Here is a 23,565-nt window from a genome sequence, read left to right on the forward strand (position 1 = left end):
CTTTAAAATGTTTAAAGTGTTGGCCATTAAAGGCTGTGCTTCAGGCCCAGGGATGGTCAAGTCTGGTCATTCAGTGCAACCTGAGAGGTGGTTTTTCAGATCTGCTGCACCCAACCTTCTAAGGGCCTGGTAGGCTGTTGTTGGTAAAATGTTCATTGGTACATGTTTTCTGGATGACAGTTTTAAGATGCTGCTTGCTAATCTTAGTCATATTTTTATACTTTTGTTTGTTTCTCAGTCTAGTCAACCTGCAACTAAAATGAAACTTTTTAGTACACTTGATCCTGAGCTCATGTTAAATCCAGAAAACTTGCCAAGGGCCAGTACTGTAGCTGTGACAAAAGAATATTCCTTCCTGCGTACCAGTGTTCCTCGAGGGCCCAAGGTGGGCAGCTTAGGGCTGCTGGCACATTCTAAGGAGAAAAAGAACTCCAAGTCAAGCAAGATCCGGTCTCTGGCTGACTACAGAACTGAAGATCCAAGTGACTCTGGTGGCCTTGGTTCTACTGCTGATGCTGTTGGAAGCTCCCTGAAACAGAGTAGAAGTAGCACTTCGGTTGTGTCTGAGGTTAGCCCATCATCTGAGACTGATAACCGTGTAGAGAGTGCCTCGATGACTGGGGATAGTGTGTCAGAGGCTGATGGCAATGAGAGTGACAGTTCCTCACATAGCAGCCTCTCTGCCCGAGGGGCCTGTGGTGTTCTGGGGAACGTGGCCATGCCAGGAGCAGCATATGTGGTTGATGGCCAGGAGATTTCTGCTGAGGCCTTGGGCCAGTTTCCTTCGATTAAAGACGTACTACAAGCTGCAGCAGCCCAGCACCAAGATCAGAACCAGGAAACCAACGGGGAGGTGCAGAGCCGCAGAGACAGTGTCTGCAGCAGGTAGGGCAGCAGCCTTGAATCTGGGCTCTTTACTGTTGCTATGCCATGTGTCTTTGCTAATGCACCCCAGTCTTTACATTAGCTTTTCACCTATATACACCTCTGTCGCTTCCTTTGTAAGTAGAGTCAGCTCTAAACCACTTAGGTAGTTTGAAAAGCATTGTAGACCTATCTCTTAAGACTTCCTGGGTGCTTACAAGTTCCTGTTTCTAGAGCATGTTCCTCTGTAGGAGGCATGAACCTCTCAGATCCAGTTCACTTCTTAAGTTGTATGTTTTAAACTCTGAGAAGAAGCTGGATGTTGGTGGTGCATACCTATGATCCAAGCACTTAGGAGGCTGAGGCAGGAGGATTATATGTTTAGGGTCAGTCTAGATTACATAGTTTCAGGTCACAGAGGATCTATGTATTTTGTACATAAAAAGAACTCTTTTTCTAAAAGCAAAAACCAAAACAAAACAAAAAACAGGAAAAGCAGAGGGAAATGTAAAAGTTGGACAGTATGTTATCATAGTCTTATCACTTGACTTTGTACTTCTGACCCCTAGTGTGTCCATGGAGAGCTCTTTTGCTGACCCACAGGATGAATTGTTGCAGATGCTTAAAGATAAAAGGAGACTTGAAGGACAGGTGGAGGCTTTGTCATTAGAAGCCAGTCAGGTAAGGGATGTTTGATTGTTGCTTAATAAGCTGAATCTCTGAAAAGACTATGTAGGTCTTTGCTGTATGTAAATTTTTTTGGGGGGTGGGGGGTCGAGACAAGATTTCTCTGTGTAGCCCTGGCTGTCCTGGAACTCACTCTGTAGACCAGGCTGGCCTCAAACTTAGAAATCCACCTGCCTCTGCCTCCCAAGTGCTGGGATTAAAGGCATGTGCCACCACTGCCTGGCTGCTGTATGTAATTTTGTAGATAACTTTAAGTGTAATTCATTAGCCAAGATATCTGTGTTCCTCATTTTTGTCCACTGGGTGTGTTTGTCTTAAACAAAGTTGTGCTAGTTTATTTATGTCTCATTCTTTCCCTTTGTCTCCATCAGAGTTTGCCAAGAGCATGTCCTTAATATACCTGAGAGTTTGTAACAGTTAATTTCTCCTGGTGTCTTTACATGTCTCTGACAGAATAAAAGTTTTACTTTATCCCCATTACTCCTTTCTGTGTGGGTTCTGCCTTTACTTACTAGTTTTTTTTTATTTCTTAAGGATCATTTTATTTATTTATTTATTTATTTATTTGAGTTCATATATATGGTGGAGGTGGATCTGTATGTGGTATGGATGTAGCGGATGGACAACTTGCAGTAATTTGTTCTTTACTTCTAGCAAATGGGTTTGGGGAGTCAAACTAAGGTCATTATGCTTGGAAGTGACTTTACCTGCTGAGCTATCTTGCTAGTCCATGGTCTGCTTTGTCTGATATTAATTTTTTGATAACTTGTTTTCATTTGGGGGGGTGGAGCTGGAGAGATGGAGCAGCTTTTTCAAAGGACCAAAAGTTGGTTCACAGTATTCATAAAAGGCAGGTCACAGCTACAAAGATGATTCTTCATTTCTTCATTTTCAGTTTGTACTCTATTATATGAAACTTATTAATTAATTAATTAGTTAATTAATTAATTAATTAATTTTGAAACAGCTTCTCGTGTAGCCCAGGCTGGCTTTAAACTTGCTATAGAACTAAGGATGACCTTGAACTCTTGATCCTCCTGCCTGTACCTCTCAAAGGTTTGGATCACGGCCTGTGCCACGATGCCTGACTTGCTTCTTGTCTGTCTGTCTGTCTGTCTGTCTGTCTCTCTCTCTATCTCTCTCTCTCTCTCTTTCTCTCTCTCTCCCCCTCCCTCCATCCCTCCCCCTCTCCCTCTCCCTCTTCCTCTCTCTCTCTTTTCCTCTCCTTCTCTCCAATAACAAAAACTAGATTTTTATCTTCTGTCAATAGTTTAGAGTAAGTCTGTTCATGGGAATTCAGTTATATGCTTTGTCATGGAGAACATACACACATATAGAGAGACAACAGGATGGTTGACAGAAGTTATGAACACATACTACAGGAGGAGAGCAGTGATGGAAGCCATGTGTGAGATTCAGTTGCTTGCTAAGTATATATGTCATGCTTTAAAAATCTTTAGGCACAAGCCAGTTTATTTAGTTATATATAAAACAATCTTCCAATATGATTTCAGAGATTTTAAGAGAATTTTTGAGTGTACACAGTTTTCTGTGCTTATTGAGAATGTCACTGCTTTATCACATCCATTGATACTTCCTCTGGATACTTAATCCTGAGATGGGTCTAAGCACCTTTACTTTTTTGGAACGTGCTTTCTTTCTTATGCACTTGTAAAATGGGTCCTATTAAACTCAGGATGTGTATGGATCGCTGGCAGTTTCTTGTGGATGTCATTTATATTAACTCTGAACTCCTCTAGATCTGGAATACAGCTCAGGGTTAGAGCATTTGCCTAGCATGCTTAAGTCCCTGGGATCAGTCCCCAACACTACACAGAAATAAAGTCTTGTTAAGTTTTACTGATTATCCCAGTTCCTTTGGTGTTTGCTCCTCTGTCTGTTGGACATCCTGTTGTCACACTTCTCTTTAACATGTTGTGTTGAGTTCCTACATACCATCTTAGATAGATCGGGGTAAGTAGAATGTGCTGGTGGCTGGGGCTTGTCTTTGTCTCTCATTTGTCTTTTCATTTTTTTTTTTTTTTTATCAAACCCTGTTTTGTGGTTCTAGGGATTGAATTTGGGTCCTGCTGCATGCTAATCAAACACTCTATCACTGAGCGATACTCACAGCCCTCGGTTGTCTCCTGGCAGTGGTCTGTAGCTCCTGGGGCCTGTTTGCTCTCTGTGCTCTGTCCTCTGGCATTGTTGCTGTGGTCACTCAATACCATTCTTGCATCTGTGTTATGGCTTACTTAGTTCTTGAATTTCTACAACGGCAGCATTTTCCTCATTGATTTCAATCTGACAGCGTCTATCTCTCAGGGATCTGTCAACTTGTTTTATATGGGGAACAGGTAACTGTCAAATTTAAGTGACTGGTTTTTGGGTAGACTGTTTTTAAGTAAAACTTATTTTTCTCTGTCCCACTGACTGTAAACATAATAAGTTTCAGCAGTCTTGTTAGAATAGTGGTTAAGAGGGACTTATTTTTCTGAAAGCCATTATGGTTGTTTGGGGATATTTTCAGGCACTTCAAGAGAAGGCTGAGCTACAGGCCCAGCTTGCTGCACTGAGCACAAGACTACAGGCACAGGTGGAGCACAGCCACAGCAGCCAGCAGAAGCAAGACTCCCTTAGTTCTGAAGTGGACACCTTGAAGCAGTCTTGCTGGGATCTAGAGCGGGCCATGACTGACCTGCAGAACATGCTAGAGGCTAAAAATGCCAGCCTGGCATCCTCAAACAATGACCTACAAGTGGCAGAGGAGCAGTATCAGAGACTGATGGCTAAAGTAGAGGACATGCAGAGAAACATCCTCAGCAAAGACAACACAGGTAAGCTCTGCAGCCCAGATGTGACTTCTGGATCCTGTAATTGGTACTATGTGGATAAAGCTTCAGGTTCATGTTAGCTGAGTATTACTCTCTACATTGTCACAGTAAATACAATTTGGGCTGAACTCTTGAGAGTCTATGGTTTTGCATAAAGAAGGTAGTCTAACCTCAGGAATTGACTTTGGACTTGGACCCCTAGAAGTAATCCTTTCTGCTCTCCTTCCTCCTAAATCCAGTGTTTTGGGGATGGTTGAGCTATATATTTATTTTACATTTTGTAGCTTGTTTTTTGTTATTTTGTGAGTTCTTCTTTCTTCCACCCTCCTCCACCTCTTTTTTTTCCATGCTTTCAACCCCCTAATACTAGATTGGAGAGAAAAAAGGATACAAGGAGTGACATTATCGTTAAGACTGCTTTCTGCTATTAGGGGCATGGAGTTCCCTGGGGCAAGTTTGATCTTCACCATCAGGATATCTAATTTCTTCTTGTTGTTTCTTCTTTGCACATAACTACTTGACAAACTACAACCAACAAACAACAACAATCACTCAACCAACCCTACTTCTTGGGGCCCTAGCACCTATACACTTCTGAAAACTCCCCAGAATTTGAAGCATTATACAACTGTAGAAACTATCTGCAGCTGGCAAAATCATGCTCCTACTAGAGCATGAGGAAAATCATAGTCAGCTGCTGTGCACAGTAGGAAGCAGCCCCACATCCCCACGCCTGGGATTAAAATGAAAGCACATTCCTATTTCTGTGTTTTTATTAGAAACCAGATTCTTACTACAACATTTTTTCATACTAATTTCAGATGCTGTCTAAAATACTTAAGAACAATGCCTATGTTATTGATTACTAACCCTTTGTTCATTATGTTGGTCTGTAGCCCTTAGGGGCTTACCTACAGGTCATTCATAAAGATACCCTGCATTCAGTCTTCACCTGAGCCAAACCTTGATACCAACTGATACTAAAAGAATGTTATTTGAATATAAGTTGGAAAGAGAGGAGGCAGTGGGGTTGGGATATTGACGGCCTCACTCAGGCTTCTTAAGTGAGGCTTTTGTCCAGTGCAGTGGAGGGCCGTGTTTGCAGGCCTTGTATTTCAGCTGGGGCTGTGAGACTTATGATGACCTTAAGAACAATAGTGATGAGCTGCCACCCCAACACTAGAGCATCAAAACAGTCCCTTAAATTGCTATTTTTCAGTCTTTGAACATTTCATGGTACTTAGTTCATTAGAGAAAAAAATCTGAAAATTTCTAAATGGGCTCATTTTGTTCCTTTCTAGCTTCTCATTACTTTGGAATTGAAGCACTGCAAAGAAGGGATTGTGAACTCTCTTAAAAACAATCTTTTATTTCTTTTTGAGACAGGGTCTTATGTAGGTTAGACTGGCCTTGAACTTGCTATGTGGCTGAGGATGACCTTGAACATTGGATCCTTTTGCCTCCCATCTCCCAAGTGGTAAGCTAACAAGCTTGTGCCACTGATACCTGGTTGTCCTAGTTAGGGTCACTATTGCTGTGATGAAACACCATAACCAAAGCAACTTGGGGAGAAAAGGGTTTATTTGGCTTATTTGGCATCTGTTTTTTTTTTTTTTTTTAATACAACCTAAGACCACTAGCTCGGGGTAGTGACCTTGAATGGTGGGCCCTCCCAGTTCAGTCACTGGTTAAGAAAATGCCCTGCAGGCTTACCTATAACCTGATCTTTCTGAAGCATTTTCTTAATTGAAGTTCTCCCTCTCAGATGACTTTAGCTCGTGTCAGATTGACATAAACTATCCAGCAGACTGGTTACCCCTCTCTGTCTCTGTCTCTTGTCTGTCTGTCTCTTGCTCCCTCCCCCTCTCCCCCCAACTCCTGCCTCCTCTCATTTAAAATACTTAAACCAGGTTTAGTGGCATGTAACTTTAGTCCCAGCTACTTTGAAGACTTAAGTCAAAGGAATGAAAAGTTTGTGGCCTGGACAACTTAGCAATCCCTGTGACCACATAAAATTAAAGAACTGAAGGAAAATGTCAGAACACAAGTAGTTTCCCAAGTTCAGGATATAATTTAATTTTTATTGTTGATGACTGACTTCTTTGTCTGTCCTTCTTACTTTCCTCCCACCCTGCTCATGCTGAGTTGACCAAATGACCAATTAGAAGGTGCTATTGCAGAATCAAACCATATGACGCGAATGCTGTTTCTTTATGGCAAATTGTTGTCACTGGGTTCCCAAAGATGAGAGCCACAGTGACATGGCAGTTTCTGGGACACATGGTTGGGTTTTGGTCATTGCATATTCCATAAATGGAATTTCTTCCCATCATAATTTTTTGTAATTCCTGCTTTACTCAAGCACTTTTATGATTATTCATAGATATGACCATGATATTAGCTAAATATTTGAATTACTTGTGTGTTCTTCTACCTCTGTAGAACAAGGCAGCACTTTGATCACTTGTACTCTTAGTCTTGCCCTCAGCTCAGGTTGTTAATGTGTGTCCTTTTTGTATCTGTTTAGTGCTACAAGTCCAGTTATGGGCTGTCTTGAGGGGTAATTGCTATTTAAAATGACTTCAAATGCTGATATTCTGTATGTGAGGAGGCTCTAAGCAGTTTTATAGAGAAGACAATTCCTTACAGAAACTTTCCTAAGGCATTGTAGCTGACTTAGATAGAGCTGCTGGCCATGAGCTTCACAGTCATTCATAATAATTAAGATAATAGGTAGATGAGTAATTAATAGATAATATATTAATAATTAAGCAGATATTAACTAAGGTGTGTTTAAACTAAATCACAGGTAAATGAACAGATACTTTCATCAGTTAATATAACTGTTGTGACTAGAGACTCATAGGAACCCTCTTTCTGTCTGGGAGCAGTGGTTCTCTGTTTACCACTGCTGTTTTTGTGGTAACTTTATAGAACATGACCACTGTGCAAAACCAGCGTCAACGGTACTGTAGACTTCAACTTTAGGTCAGATGATCCCAGCTGTGGCTTTTGTTGGTGCTGGTTAGTCTGAATTGGCTGTGCTTGCTTACTTTCAGTGCATGACCTGCGGCAGCAGATGACAGCGCTTCAGAGCCAGCTCCAGCAAGTACAGCTGGAACGCACAACACTGACCAGCAAACTACAAGCATCACAGGCTGAAATCACTTCTCTCCAGCATGCCCGGCAGTGGTACCAACAGCAGCTTGCTTTGGCCCAGGAGGCCAGAGTCAGGCTACAAGGAGAAATGGCCCACATCCAGGTACAGTGCCGGAAACTCCCTTCAGGGCTGTGGGACATGCTTCCCCTGCATTGCAAAGGTGTGATGGCATCTAAAATTCCAGAGGCTACAACAAGAGGCTCACACGTTAGCGCTAGTAGAATGGTAGTAAAAGGTGTGTATGGTTCTAGATGTCACGGATATGTTTTTGTTTAGCATTGCTGATTATTTTCCAGCCAACACGCATCCTCACGAGAGCTTCCCATGCCTTCCCTTCCCTCAAAGGATAAATCTTTCTTTGACCCCACCACTCAGACCCACATTTCATGGTCTTTGAGGCTCTTTCCTCTGGGCTCTGAATCTCTTTCTTGTGGCGTTCTTGTATGACAAAGCATTTGGCAGGTAGTCCCTCTAGACTTTGATGTTTCTCTGGCTGCTTGGCCTTGGCCAATAGGCATTTCCTATGTGAACTGTTGCTTTCAGGTTCTGTAAGAGACATTTCCCTCTTCCCTATTTTATTAGTAGAAGCTAAGCAAGCCAGCCTTTGACTTTGCATATGTGAACATCTGTTGGTTTACGTATCCTTTAGGCAGTAGTAACCCTTTAGCACGAAGCCTATCTGGCAGCTTTACTTAAGCAGCATGCCTTTGAAACATGCAAGAGAAATAGGTAAGTTTCCGAATATATTTTACTCTGAAGGTCAGGACCTGACTGGCTATACTGATTGAAGATGACAAAAAGCACTTTCTGTCATCCCTTAATAATGTAGCTTAGCCAGATAGGGAAACATGTCAGTAATCCCAGCAATTGGAATGCAGAGGCAGGTGGAGCTCTGTAAGTTCTGAGGCCAATCTAGGCAGCTAAGCCAGTTACAAGACCGCCAGGGCTACATAGAGAAACACTGTTTCAAACAAAACCAAAAAGACATAAATTGATATGCTCTTTAGGTGTGAAATATTCAAAGAAGTTGGATTCATGTGTTAGTGAGGGAAATTGGAAGATAAGAATAATCAAGGAGAGTAGCAATTTAAAAACTTCTGCTTTTTTCCCCCCTCATTATGTAACTAGGGTTCTTCATGCTGTTTCTGTCCCAGAATACTACTGCTTTCTGTTGTCAGGGTCATTCAATGGGGTAGAAAACTCAGGACAGTCCTCCTTTTCTGTCTTTAAGCACAACCTCAGCAACTGCTGTATATCCTCCCTTTCTCTGCAGCTTCTCTAGCTCTGAGGCCCACCTTGAATTTGTCAGGTCAGAAGGTCTGCTAGGGTGAGACATGAGTTGGGGGAGATCTTGCCACAGACTTGTTGTACTTGAATGTTTTCATATCTTGCATCTCCCTGCTGCCTCTCATCCCTTTGGGGCTGTGATGCTGGCCTCCCTTTCTTGAAGACACTGTGAGTTAAATTAGGAACTGGTGGGGATCCAGTGAGATCTGGTTATTAGTGTATAGGTGGATGTTAAGTAGGAACTCCAGTGTAGGTCATGTCCAAACTACACATTCTCAGGTGTGAGGGCCTGATTTGGTGGACAGTCCCCTTCCCCATACAGAACCCACATGGCTCAAGTTCCAGGTAGGTTGGCAGAGGATTTGTGTAGGTGAGTCCTGGGGTGGAAGAGAGAAGGGCAGGAGCTTTCCCTGCAATAGGTGACATTGAGAAGTTCAGTGAGTGGCCATTGTTAAAAAGGAGAGAACATCTAAGTGACTAGGGATAAGCGAGGCCACACTTGATTTTAAGTTCCTTTTTACCTCCTGGGTTTTTCTTTGAAGGTTGGACAGATGACCCAAGCGGGCCTTTTGGAGCACCTGAAGCTTGAGAATGTGTCCCTATCGCATCAGCTGACAGAAACTCAGCATAGATCCATCAAGGAAAAAGAACGCATAGCTGTTCAGCTCCAGAGCATTGAGGTGAGGACTGTGGTGGTGGTGGTGGTGGTGGAGTGATACTTTTTATCCCACTTTGGTTCTTGCTGGCAAGTGTAAAACATACACAGACATAATCAAGATACCCACAGATAAGCATAAATATATCTTCTGAATATGTATACTTTTCTAAATTATTTAATATTTTAAAAGATCCTTTTGCAGCTACAAACATGGCTTAGTGGGTAAGAGCACTTGCTGTGCCAGCATGAGGACGAGTTACATGAAAGTCAGACATCACTGTGTGTGCCTGTAACCCCAGCATTTGTGGGAGGTTGAGACTAGGATCCTGTGAGCTTGCTGGCTAGCTAGTCTAGACAAAATGACAAGCTTCTAATTCAGTGAGAAACATTGCTTTAAGGTAGTATGATGGAAAGAAACAGAAACAGACACAAAATATTTTCCTTGGGCTTGTACATACCACATACATGAGTATGTGTTGCCACACACTTATGTGTATGCACCACAAAAACATACAACACACACACACACACAATCAATCCATTTGAGCAACATGCAGTGTAGCTATTCAGCATTTTGGAATCCTACCTTGTCCTAGTCAGGGTTTCTATTCTGCTCAAAACATCATGACCAAGAAGCAAGTTGGGGAGGACAGGGTTTATTCAGCTACACTTCCACATTGCTGTTCATCACCAAAGGAAGTCAGGACTAGAACTCAAGCAGGTCAGGAAGCAGGAGCTGATGCAGAGGCCATGGAGGGATGTTACTTACTGGCTTGCTTCCCCTGGCTTGATCAGCTTGCTTTCTTACAGAACACAAGACTACCAGCCCAGGGATGGTGCTTCTCGCAAGGAGCTCTCCCCCCTTGATCACTAATTGAGAAAATGCCTTACAACTGGATCTCATGACAGTGTTTTTTCAACTGAAGCTCCTTTCTTTGTGATAACTCCAGCTTGTGTCAAGTTGACACAAAATCAGCCAGTACATAACTCTTGTCTGGCTTGAGTGTCCTTGCTGTTGCACTCTTGAGACAGAGCTAACCCAAGAGTGAATGGAGAGAAAGGGTACTAGGTATGTTTATATGACAGACAGTATTTTCAGGACCAGTGATAACAGGGGTTTGTATTTGTTTGCAAGCATTCAGCCTGCTTCAGTCCTCCGGTGCACAGTGCTCTTCTGAGGCACTGTGTTTTCATTATTGACTGCTGTTTCTACAGATCATCTCTAGATGATGATGGGAAATGAACTGTATTTGGCTTGGATCTAAATCCTATTCTCTAACACCTGGGTCAGTGGTTCTCAACCTTTCTAATGCTACAACCCTTTAATACAGTTCCTTATGTTGTGATGACCCCCAACCATAAAATTAATTTTTTGCTACTTGATAACTATTTTGATACTGTTATGAATCATGGTGACATGCATCTGACATGCATCTCCCAGGTTGAAAAACCACTGCCCTGGATGATTTCTTAACTACTCTTGAGACTTTCTTTTCATCTTGCTTTTCAGAACAGGTCTGTGTGGCCCAGGCTGGCTTCAGACTCTGTATAGCCTAGGATAACACTAAACTCTTAACCTCCTGCCTCTTATCTCCTAAGTGTTGTAATTGTATACATGTCCCACAATACTCATTTTAATGTGATAATAGGGATCAAAACTGACTTAGGCAGTCATTCTACTATCTGTATTCTATCCCTAGCCCCTTGCCCTAGTCTTTATTTTTTTTTTTATAAAATGGATAGTATTACTTGCTTAATATTCTTGCTACAAAAAGCAAAAAAGAAAAACAAAACAAAATGTAAAACATCTAGCTAGTCAAAGACTGGCAGGATGGTAAATTTGCTTGCTGCCAAGTTTATTGACTTAAGTTTAATTCCATGGTGGAAGAAAAGATTGACTTCCGCAAGTTATCCTCTGATCTCACCATTGGCACCATGGCATGTGCTCACATGCACACAGACATAAACTAAATATAAAAAGGTTTTATATAAACAAAATCTAGTTAGTAATGATTGTGAACTGTGTGCCTGGGCCAGTTTTGATCCTGGCCTTTCATAGATAGTTACATAGGAACTCAGCTTTCCTATGGCTTTTCTGATTTCTCATCTTCTCATCTTTCTCCCTATACTTTTGTCATATGGAGCACACAACCATTTGGCTCAGATAATGCAAGAGAATTATGTTGAGAGCTATAATGAGTAAAGGCTCTGTTAAGAACTAGAAACAATTTTGATATATAAAATATTTCCTGTAAGAAATGTACCAAAGTTGGATGTGATGGCATACACCCAGTACTATCCCAAGTATGTATCACCAGATGCAGTTTTATGCAATACTTTCCGGGCCTTCATGCATGTCAGGCAAAAGTACTTTTCGTAGCTGAACTATATATCCAGCTCAATTTTCTCAAGTGCTCCTCCCTCTACCTCAGCTTTTTATATAGCCAGGAGGGTTGTTTGGCTGGTTCTCTCTTGGGATGAGCCTAGGTCACCTGGGATGAGAGTCCTGAGTAAGCCTCTACCTTGTTTAAGTCCATAGGTACCACCCACTGACTCTGAGCCTTTCAGGTTGCAGTTCATAGACAGGATGGAGATATGAATAGAGACTTCTTGCGTAGCACTGGGTTTCTCTGTAAAGGACAAGACTTGAAGTTTGTTATTGATGATCAAGTTTTTCTGCTTTTTAAGAAATAGGGCTAGAGAGATGGCTCAGTGGCTAGGAGCAATTGCTGTTCTTTTAAAGAACCCAGGTTGAATATCCAGCACCCATATGCAGCTCACAACCCTCTTAACTGGAGTTCCAGGAGATCTGACTACCTCAGGCTTCAGCAGACCACTAAGCATGCATGTGGTACCTACCCATACATACATGCATTTTTAAAAGAAACACTGTTTTCTTATTCAGGCTGACATGTTGGATCAGGAGGCAGCATTTGTACAGATTCGGGAGGCAAAGACAATGGTGGAGGAGGACCTCCAAAGGAGGCTGGAAGAATTTGAAGGTGAACGGGAGCAGTTACAGAAAGTGGCGGATGCAGCAGCATCCCTGGAACAACAATTAGAACAGGCAAGTAATGGTGCTCTCTGGACCCCAGGCTCACAGAGATTTCTGTGGATACGGGCCTGGCCTGGTACACATGTCCAAGTACCGTTCATACATGCTCTGTGTGTATTCTCTGGCATTAGGCGGCATTGATAGTTCAGGTTTGTTTTGGGCTATCTGTTGAATATATTTGATGGTCACTCTCAGACTGTTCTGTTGCCAGCCTGATCGTGGGTTTGCTTCTTTGTGTACATGTTCTTCTACTCTAAAATTTTACATTAAAAAAAAAGCCCTTAAGTGAATCATCAAAATTAAATTCTAAACATCAAAAATATATAAATTCTTGTACCAGGGTGGAAGGCAGCATGTTAAGTTTATTACTTATTTCCAGGTGAAGTTGACATTGTTCCAGCGAGATCAGCAGCTTGCAGCACTTCAGCAGGAGCACCTAGACGTGATAAAGCAGCTTACATCAACGCAGGAGGCTTTGCAGGCCAAAGGGCAGTCCCTTGATGACTTGCATACACGTTATGATGAGCTACAAGCAAGGCTTGAGGAGCTGCAGAGAGAGGCTGACTCCAGGGAGGATGCAATTCACTTCTTACAGAATGAGAAGATTGTCTTGGAAGTGGCTCTGCAATCGGCCAGGAGTGACAAGGAGGAACTTGACAGAGGAGCACAGCGTTTGGAAGAAGATACTGAGGAGACATCAGGACTTTTGGAACAATTGAGACAAGACTTGGCTGTCAAGTCCAACCAGGTAACACTAGCTTAGATGTTTTCTGAAGGACCACCCGTTGATCTTTTCTGGGATGTGTTCTGTTGCAAATGTGAGTGATCCTCAGAAGTGTTCTTAAGCAAGAAACCTGTAGTTCTTGTTGTACCCTTTTTCTCCATCAGCCTCTGGGTGTGGAGGAACCATATACTGGGAAACCAGGGTGTGTGTGTTTGCGTGTGTGTGTGTGTGTGTGTGTGTGTGTGTGTGTGTGTATGTTTATATGCACATGTGGGTGTTCATGTGATATGGTGGTCAGAGTGGGATAGATTGCTCATGGTAGGCTCCTCCTGTTTACACAGTGTCCTGGTTTATAAAAGCACAGCCCAGCAGGCTAGCTACATATGGGAAACACCATTGTGTTAATGATGATGCTGCTAGAAACAAACAGATCTGTAAAAAGTATTTAGTAAAGAAAGATGCTCAGGAAGTGAAATTAATTCTGGAATGATTCTGCCTAAATACCCTGCCCTATAAGGACAAAGGATTAGGAAGCATAGCCTGTTTCTCTTGGAGACATTAATTTAGGGGTAATTGTCAGAGGTCTCTATTAGTGTGGTAAGAGGGACCTCAGCTGACACTGGACAGTATTTTTCATGTCGAGATTTTACTGTGCTGTATTATGATTTCCTTAAAAATGGAACAGCATAATGGAGTGAGGTTCTCCTACATGTTATCTGGAGCTCTGAGATCATCTTTCCTGATTTGAAGGGATGAGACATATAGGCACCCTTACAGGAAAATCAGTCTCTCAACCTCTCCCCTGCCCAGATGTTACCTGTCCCACCTGGCTGGTTAGGATGGGCACATGTTCTCAAGGGTCTCTAAGAAAGTGCTGTCCAGACAAGGCTTTGCTTAGTTCATTTTTTAATTTCTTTGGTAGAATTGTGATGTGGCCTGGTGTGCAGGTGACAAAGGTGACCTCCCGATGTGCAGGAGGGAATGGAACACATGTCTAGGAGAGCCAGAACCTTAATCCCTTGTCCCGATTCCAGAAGGAGAATCTGAGAACAGTCTCCAGATTGTAGGAAAAATGGCTGCTGGTTTTCTGTCTGTGTCAGTTATCACTGGACTTGTGTAGAACATGTTTTAGTCTTTGAAGAGGAATAATTTTAATATAGAAAAACTTGGTACTCAACAAGGTCTTCAAATCTCTGAGGCATCATGTGCAAATTGATGCTCCAGCTGCCTTACATCTCAGATGATGCTCTTGACTGCTTGCTGTCAGGTGAGCATGATTTCACTGCCACTTCAGAATATAATAATTAAAGAGTGTAATGTGAGTGATTAGCTCTCATATATCATGGACATGAACCATGCAGAATGCTGATGGGTGTGTGTGCCTTGTTCAAGAACATGTTTTATTGGGCGTGGGGTGTGACTTAGTGGTAGTACACTTGCCTCATATGTACCAGGGTTCAATCCCAGAATCTCTACATCTTTCTTTCTCTCACACACAATAACAAAGCAACAGCAAGCTTTTTCTCTGTCGCCTTTCACATACATCATGTATTCCTGAGTCCCTGGGGCTCTTCATGTGCAGAAGCGCTTAGGTGGTCTGGGGCCTGAGATGTCAATGTCTACAGGCTTCCAGATGTGTGGCTGGACTGGTCTCTGGTATAGGTTAAGTCACAAAGATGGGGGTGTTGTAAGTTGAGAGATTCATTGGCTCAGAAACCCATTCATTCCTTCATGTAGTGTCTGCTGCTTTCCTGCTACAAGAACAGAGAGAGCTGAGAAGCTGTAGCCAGATGTGTTGCCCATAAAACTTAGATTTCCTTTCTGGCTATTCCAGAAAGGGCTCCATGTGTGTACTGTAGAGCACCTCCTGCCTCCTCCTTTCTTTCACTCCACCACCTCTCCCCTTGTCTTTGTACTTCTAAATGGCAAGGAAGGAGGAAGGATGTGGTCCTGTGTCCTTCCTTCCTGAGCAGCCTTTGAGCTGTCAGCATGTGTCTGACTGAAAGCCACCTTCTGTGCTCTGGATGGTGCTGGCTCTGAACAAATGCCAGTGGGCACAGACCTAGAACTGTTAGACTACCCACTGTAGGCATACATTTTTTGCAACCTACTTTTAATAAGAGTTCAACCTGTTCTCTAGCCCTCCACCCACCAGAGGTAGTGGAAGAGAAAAGTTATTAGGATATGGGGGAAGTGGACATGTTCAACAGTAGTTCTTTGGAGTCCAGCTCTATCTTCTTTGGCAGCAGTTCAGTCCCACAGCAAACACCAAATACAACTCAGCAGCTACAGACCAGTCTTTTTGGCAGGCCCATACCAGGCACAAACCAGCAGCTGTCCTTCAGTCCTGAAGGAACCTCACGCCAACCAGCCTGAGGATGAGGCCGTGGAAGTGGCAAACTGCTGTAGGAACCTCACGAGCAATTTTGGGGTGAACTTCTCTCAATGGCAGCATTCCCACAAATTGAGTTCAACAACCCTATGTAAGGCAAACCAATACATGTGTGTCATTAGCCAAAAATGGCAAGGCGGAGCCAACCAGACCAGTGCTTTCCTTCATCTAGCATCCTTTGGTTTCCATGTCAGCCTGCTCTTCTGCACCTCTCCTGTAGGTGGAGCACTTGCAGCAAGAGACAGCCACACTGAGAAAACAGATGCAGAAAGTAAAGGAGCAGTTTCTTCAACAAAAGGTAAGACTTAGGAAACAAGTGTTGGGCATACGGCTGAGTAGTCTGTTTGTTGCAGTAGAACAAAACGAGAAACAGGGAAGCATCTGGGTCTTATCCTTTTAAAAGGCGTACTTATTCTAAGTTGTCACCACATTACAGACAGTGAGGCATCATGCCCTTTCTCCCCTGAGGTAGAATCTATGATCCTCAAAGACTGAGTGTTGTACCTACCGTTGTGGTACCTTGTGAGGATGCCCTGTCATTATCACTCCTTACGGCTATGCGGTTTTTTTGGTTTTTGTTTTTGTTTTTTTGTCAGTGTGTGCTGGTTGTGTTTGCTGTATAGAGTGTGAAAAGCTTACACTATAATCCAACATTAAAGCAAATGTAGTTTGTACCAAAAAGGCCCATGACCTAAGTTTTGTATTTTGAAGCCCTTGTCTTCTGTTGGAGGAATGGCTCTGATTCCTTACTTTGTTGCTAGCCATCAGTTGAATGTTTTGTTCTAAGAGAGGAAGATCCTTCAAAGCTTGTTTATAAGTAGTGTTTCATTTTACTATTGAGATACACAAAGGATTAACTTTCAGAATCCAAGAACCCCAACCAAAGGGAGATAAGTCCTTGTGAGGTCACCCAGAAGATACAAGGATCCCAGGAAGATAGTGGGATGCTTCATGCAGTGTTCAGATGTGGGGCCATTGTTTGCAGTCACACTGTGAGACAGACATCCAGACATGCCATCATCCTTGGTGTTTCTCAGTGGGTGGGGCCATTGTTTGCAGTCACATTGTGTGACAGACATCTAGACATGCCATTGTCCTTGGTGTTTCTCAGTGGGTGGGGCCATCGTTTGCAGTCACACTGTGTGACAGACATCCAGACATGCCATTGTCTTTGGTGTCTCTCAGTGGGTAGTGTCAGATTTCATTAATGTATTGTTTTATGTAAAAAGTTATACCCTAGAGCTACAGATGTAGTTTAGTGGTTATAACATTCTCCTCTAATCCTCTAAGCTTTGGGTTCCTAGAATGTGGGTGAGAGAAGGTTATGCCTTGAATTGTTGGCAAACATTCTTATAAGGCATCCTTATTCCCTGAGTAAGGAACTGACTGTCACTGGCTTATTACTTGTGTCTTGTCCTGAAGGTGATGGTAGAGGCATACCGTCGAGATGCTACTTCCAAAGACCAACTCATCAATGAGCTGAAAGCCACCAAAAAACGGCTAGACTCAGAGATGAAGGAACTGAGGCAGGAGCTAATCAAGCTGCATGGAGAGAAGAAGACTGTGGAAGTAGAGCACTCACGACTGCAGAAGGATATGTCCCTGGTTCACCAGCAGATGGCAGAGCTCGAGGGGCATCTTCAGTCGGTGCAGAAAGAACGAGATGAAATGGAGATTCACCTGCAGGTAGAATGCAATACATAAGTTCTTTTGAGTTGTGAAGGTTCAGCCAAGTGTGCTGGGAGCTTACTGTGTACAGGTGGAACAGGGAGCATCGGTCAAGAAAGACTTTTAAAACAATCTAGAGACAAGGCCTTCCTGAAACTAATATTCAGATAAATGCATGCTGTAATGCCACATGAAAGAAACAAAAAAGAGTGAGCATCAGAACATGCCATATGTTACAGGGTCTGGAGAGTTAGTTTCTTGAGCCTAGAAGTCCACAGAGTTGGCACCAGACAGAAAGTAGAGAGTGCTCTGCAGATAGCCTGAGTTTAGGCAGGATGCAGTCACTGGGAGGATCGTGTAGCTATCTACCCATTCCCTCTGGACAGCTCTATTGCCCCTGCAACTAGCTGTTTCAATGATTGCAATGACTGACTAGCTTGGTGATCAGACAAGGGGATAAAAGATGACTTAAGGGTAGAGATAGAGATCTCGGTCCCAAATAAGGAACACTTCCTGGGATGAGAAATTTGGAGAGGTGATATACAGGATGCTAGAACAAAAAACACATGACATGCGGAAAGTCCCTTAGAGGTCGTGGCCCCTTACTTGTTCCTTTCATGAGGCATCAGGTAAGTCATTGGCTAACCTGAATTTATCTTTCCTGTCAGGACATTACCTTTAGGAAGGCATTTAATAGTCTGAACATAGCAGCCAAAAATTTGTTGTGGTTGTTTTGTTTTATGTATGGATGTTTTAGCTGCATATCTGTCTTTTTACCATGTATGTGCCACCCATAGAAGGTAAAAGAGGATATTGAATTGCTTAGAACTGGAATTATAGATGATTATGAACTGTTATGTGGGTTCAGGGAATTGAAACTGGGTCTTCTAGGAGAGTACCCAGTTCTCTCCAACCTCCAGAAATATACTTGATTGCTAGGAAGTGTTGTCATCAGTGACAGATATCTGGAGTAGGTGGTTTTTTACTTACTGCACATTTTTTGTTGTTGTTGTTCTTTTTAAAGTCTTTGAAGTTTGACAAAGAGCAGATGATAGCCCTTACAGAGGCCAATGAAACACTAAAGAAACAAATAGAAGAGCTGCAGCAAGAGGCCAAGAAGTAAGTCTGAGCAGCATACACCTACCTATGAGGGGCACCAGCTCTGCTGGGAGAGGGAGGGATTAGTTTGGATAGTCCTTGATGTTGCTGTGTTCCTGACATACCTTTATTAAACTTGAGCTCATGACAAGGTAGCCTGGAGCACGGCTCTAGCGCACCATCATGACTTGGCAGTTACCTTGTTCTTACTTATTTACCTGCATTTGTACGGGGATTTGCTCAAGCATCCTCTCCAGAAGCACTCCCTCCTGCCCCAAAGCTGCAGATAAAAGCCAGGGTGTTGAGTGTGCTGAAGAGAGGCTCTGCTATCAAGCTACATGCCCAGGTCCTAAAATCTCCTTTTATTTAATTTGACTTTTTATACCACACATTGGTGTCAGTGTCCTGTCATCCCTGCTCTCTCACTAGGTTTGGCACTGCTTTCGCAAATCGAAACACATGACTCTCAACAGCAACTACTCATATATGCATATGGACACATATGCAAATACCCTTTTAGGCCGTTTATTTATCTTTATTTTCTTTTTCGAAACTGAGTAGCACTATGAAGCCCTACATGGCCTAGAACTCATTGAGATCCAGCTATCTTTGCTTTTTTGGTTTTTGAGACTCTCTTTCTCTATAGCCAAGACTGACCTCACACTTGTGATATTTCTACTTCACTTTCTCATGTGCTGGGATTACAGTATGAGCTCTGACTCTCAGCCTCTTGGGACCTCTTTACTCCATGGTGTATTCTTTGCTGCTTATGGCTTATCAGCTGGTAATATCTTCAAAAATCTGCTGAGAGTTTGTTTTTGACCTTCAGGATAAATGTTGGGGATATTTTTTGGTGGAAGTGTGCTGTTTCTCTGCCCTCACAAGATCATTTTGTTTTGTTGGGTAAAGGTCTCTTTCTGTAGCCCAGCTGTCCTGTGTCCAGCATAGTCTCTGGCTTGCAGCCATCTTCCTGCCTCAGCCTCTCAGATGCTGAAATTACAAGCGCATACCACTGTACCCGTCACAAATCACTTCTAAATTATGCAGAGAGTAAGGCAGATCTTGATGATGGTGGAGTCGGCTTAGTAGATTTACACTGTTTCTCCTATCCCTCTAGCACAGATTCCTGACAGATAGCTTTTCTCCTTTAGTAACCAAGTAACCAAAACAAGAACACACTTGCCCAAGTTCTCCTGAGGGTCAGCCAGGTTTTGGGAACACAGAATGATGTTAAGCTAAAGTGGCCTCTCAAGAGCTAGTACCCTAAGCCTGGGGTAGTAGCAGGCACATCTCTTGAGTTTAAAGTCAGCCTGGTATACAGAACAAGTTCTAAGACATACAGGGCTACACAGACAAACCCTGTCTCAAAAAGCAAAACAAACAAACAAACAACCTTACCATCCAGCCCTAGAGGGTGAACATGTCAACACATCCCCTTAGTGTTTCAGGCCAGGGAAGCTGGTTGGCTGCACTGAAGGTTAACTTAGCTTTCTCATGTCTCAGGGCCATCACAGAACAGAAGCAGAAGATGAAGCGGCTGGGCTCAGATCTGACCAGCGCCCAGAAGGAGATGAAGACTAAGCACAAGGCTTATGAGAATGCTGTGAGCATTCTTAGCCGTCGCCTGCAGGAGGCTCTGGCTTCTAAGGAGGCCACAGATGCTGAGCTGAACCAGCTGAGAGCTCAGAGCACAGGTGGCAGCAGTGACCCTGTTCTACATGTAGGTAAACACATTTCTCCCTGTCAAAGTCCTTAGGACTCTTGGTTTTCTTTGGTTGTGTTTTTTGTTTTTCAAGACAGGATTTTTCTGTATAACAGCCCTGGCTGTCCTGGAACTTGCTTTTTAGACCAAGCTGGCCTTGAACGCACAGTGGGCTGAAGCAGGACAATCAGAGTTTCAAGGTTAATCTTGGCTGTATGGCAAGTTCTAAGCCAGCATGAGCTACATGAGACCTATATCAAACAAAAGAATAGAGCCTTCTGAGTTGGGTTTGGTAATGTAATCCCAACACTTGTGAGGCTGAGAGGAGACTTTCACTACATCAGAGCCATCCTGTTTAGTAAGGAGGCTTTGTTTCAGAAACCAAAACAGCTAGGCTGGCTGAATAGCTCGATGAGTACAGCCCCTTCCACCGTGCCTGATGACTTGAGTTTGATCTCTAGTCACATGATAGGAGTCGGGAAGAGACCTGACACCCAGAAGTTGTCCTTTGAACTGTACATGCACACAAGAGCACCTACATACAAACATACAGTAAATGAGTAACATGGAATAAAAATTTTAAAACAACAAAATCTAGAATGTGATCAAGTATGTGTCCATTAGACTTGAAGGAGGAAAAAGCCAGTGACTAAATGTGTGTGCCTTTTTGGCTTTCAGGAGAAGATTCGTGCTCTGGAGGTGGAACTGCAGAATGTTGGCCAAAGCAAGATACTATTGGAGAAGGAGTTACAGGAGGTGATTACAATGACTAGCCAGGAACTGGAAGAGTCCCGGGAGAAGGTGCTGGAGCTAGAAGATGAGGTAACACCTGCATTGCTAAGCACAGAGTGGGCTGTGCTTTGCTCCTGGATCACCGTGTAATTATTGGCAGACCACATTGTTGCCAGTTCTCTAGGGAGGATGTCATTAGTTGGCACTTTTACAGTTACCACATTGCTGAGACTACTGAGACATTTGGAGGCAGGTGTGTCTAGGCTATAGCCTATATGCCACATGAGTCCCAGGATAGCTGTGAATCCATCCTAACAGATTTGTCATTAATTCAGTGTTTAAAGGTTAGATAATTCTGTTCTTTTCCCAGTTAGAATGCTTTGATTTAAATAATAAACCCAAATTAAATCTGCCAAAGAATGACAACTCAGTGTATTAGCCCTGTCCAAGCAGTGTTTCAGCACTGTCACTAAGGTCCTGTCTCTACCCCCTGGGCTACCCACTGCTTACCATGTTGCTACAGCAGGGCCTTTAGGAACTTAATATAACTAACATTTAGGGATGTGTGTTTTGTTCAGCAAAGTGGGTATTGTCCTCAAGTGGGTATTGCTGAGATCAGATCAACTCCATGCTTGTTTGGGAGCAGCTTATTCTGAGACCCTGAGCAACTAGTTTCTGGACTGGCTTCTAGGAAGCCTGTGAACCCAAAAGAGTAGCAGACTCACAGGTAATAAGTCAAGGACAATTTGCTTTGGTATTAGCTCTTGGTGAAAATTGCTTACCTTTTTCAGATGAGTATTTTCAGTTGAGTAGTCTTGTCTAGCAGAATATGAATGTGGGGAGGTGTTGCTTTTGATACAGGGTCTCCTATATCCAGGGTGGCCTTGAGTTGATCCTTCTGCCTCTGCCTCCCAAGTATGGGGTTATGGCCATGGATCACCACACCTGCCCAGAGCATGAAATTTTACATGTACCAATATGTTTCAGCTTCAAGAATCCAGAGGCTTCAGAAGGAAGATAAAACGTCTTGAAGAGTCAAATAAGAAATTAGCTCTGGAGTTAGAACATGAGCGAGGGAAGCTCACCGGCCTTGGACAATCTAATGCGGCTTTGCGGGAGCACAACAGCATTCTGGAGACTGCACTAGCCAAGAGGGAAGCTGACCTGGTGCAGCTGAATCTCCAGGTGCTGAGACCTATATCTGCCAGGAGCAGCATGAGAGTCATGTGGACCATACTTATTATCAGTGTCTCGTCATACTGAGTCATAGCCAGGTTCAGGGGACCACCACACCTGGCTCAGAGCTCAGAGGAACCTGGCCATTGCATAAACCCGGATCCCCAGCTGTAAGAGCCTGTGCTCATTGTGTCAAGTTCATTAGTCCCTTTTGTGTAGTAGGCTCCTGGTGGAACAAGTCAGACTGTCCTCTGGTTCTAGACAGGACCCTGTACAAAAGACACTTGCCTGAAGTTATGATAGGATTTAAAGCTGGAGTTTGAACCCCGACTAGGAATCTTACTGTCAATTCTGTTCTTAGCTCCTTAGGTCCTACAGTGCTTTGGAGGTTGCTGAACAGTTCAGGGAAAGTTTCAGAATGTCAGTTAAGGGTCACTGAGGCTACCTCTTCACTAAGGGCTTCTCACAGTGCCAATCCTCAGCTGTTCTCCATGACTCCTTCTTGCCTTTAAAGCCAGTACCACCTGAGTGACTCTTAAACTACCAAGTTCAACTGCCAGCAGAATATACAACTGTGGCCAGTTCTGTAACACAGCTTTTCTGTGTTCCCAGAAAACTTCCCAGATTTCACCTTAATGATGGTGGTTTCTTTTCAATCACCATTAATTTCTTAGCTCCAGCTAACCAGCATCAATTGTCCTAGTAATGCAAAGTTTTCATTTCAATGGTCTCTTGTTAATCCTAATCACAGCTGACTTTTAAGCCCCTGCTGACCAGAATGACAGAATCCTCCCTCTCCCTGTTCTCCTTCCCCTTCCCCCAACCCTCAGGTGGGGATCATGCATCTAGGCTGGCCTTAAACTCAATGGGTAGCTAAGGATGATGACCTTAAACTTCTAATTCCGCCTCAAGTCCTGGGATTACAGCCATGCCTGTTTTGTTTTATGCGTAAGTGTTGGGAATCAAATCCAGGGCTTTATGCCTGCTAGGCAAGCAGTCTACCAACTGAGCTACATCTCCAGCTCAGAGTGGCGTTTCTAACCTTCCCTACCATGTTCCTTTCCTGTGATGTCATCATTATGTATGCCATCCACATGGTGGCCAACTGTAGAGGATCTCAGATTGTACTGCAGGTTGTAGAGGTGCTTGGAATTGATACTGCTCCTTATTCTTCTTTCATGATGTGATATAGGTGCAGGCTGTTTTACAGCGCAAAGAGGAGGAGGATCGTCAGATGAAGCAGCTTGTCCAAGCCTTACAAGTCTCATTAGAGAAAGAAAAGATGGAAGTGAACAGCCTGAAGGAACAGGTATGAGGCCAGCTTCATATTTATTGGGCCTTCCAGATGGTATAGCCCTTCACATGATAATTTTGTTTTTAAGGACTGGGTAGTTATGACACAGACTGCAGAGAGCATGGCATGGTTTCTTTGTAGAAAATGATATCATACTAAACTTTAGCAATGTAGGACTGGGAAGGATAGGCTGAGCCACCCATACTTACACACATTAGTCTTTGCTAGGAAAAG

At 43.2% G+C, this 23,565-nt stretch overlaps 1 protein-coding gene across 5 annotated transcripts in view; it reads left to right on the forward strand.

Annotated features, from left to right (window-relative positions):
- Positions 1-23,565, forward strand: part of Golga3 (golgin A3) — a 46,958-nt gene that overhangs the window by 10,142 nt on the left and 13,251 nt on the right. For all 5 annotated transcript variants that reach the window (XR_013106951.1, XM_076922321.1, XM_076922323.1 and 2 more), the window contains 14 exons: positions 239-885; positions 1,434-1,545; positions 4,082-4,388; positions 7,445-7,647; positions 9,375-9,512; positions 12,396-12,557; positions 12,925-13,293; positions 15,882-15,959; positions 17,084-17,347; positions 18,354-18,448; positions 19,931-20,147; positions 20,808-20,951; positions 21,849-22,046; positions 23,230-23,346. Coding sequence is in view for 4 of the 5 variants with exons in the window: in XM_076922321.1 (XP_076778436.1) it covers positions 239-885; positions 1,434-1,545; positions 4,082-4,388; positions 7,445-7,647; positions 9,375-9,512; positions 12,396-12,557; positions 12,925-13,293; positions 15,882-15,959; positions 17,084-17,347; positions 18,354-18,448; positions 19,931-20,147; positions 20,808-20,951; positions 21,849-22,046; positions 23,230-23,346 (3,051 nt within the window). In the remaining variant the exon portion in view is untranslated. The remainder of the gene's footprint in view (positions 1-238; positions 886-1,433; positions 1,546-4,081; positions 4,389-7,444; positions 7,648-9,374; positions 9,513-12,395; positions 12,558-12,924; positions 13,294-15,881; positions 15,960-17,083; positions 17,348-18,353; positions 18,449-19,930; positions 20,148-20,807; positions 20,952-21,848; positions 22,047-23,229; positions 23,347-23,565) is intronic.

This window comes from Arvicanthis niloticus, chromosome 24, assembly GCF_011762505.2.
Source record: "Arvicanthis niloticus isolate mArvNil1 chromosome 24, mArvNil1.pat.X, whole genome shotgun sequence".
NCBI lineage: Eukaryota > Metazoa > Chordata > Mammalia > Rodentia > Muridae > Arvicanthis > Arvicanthis niloticus.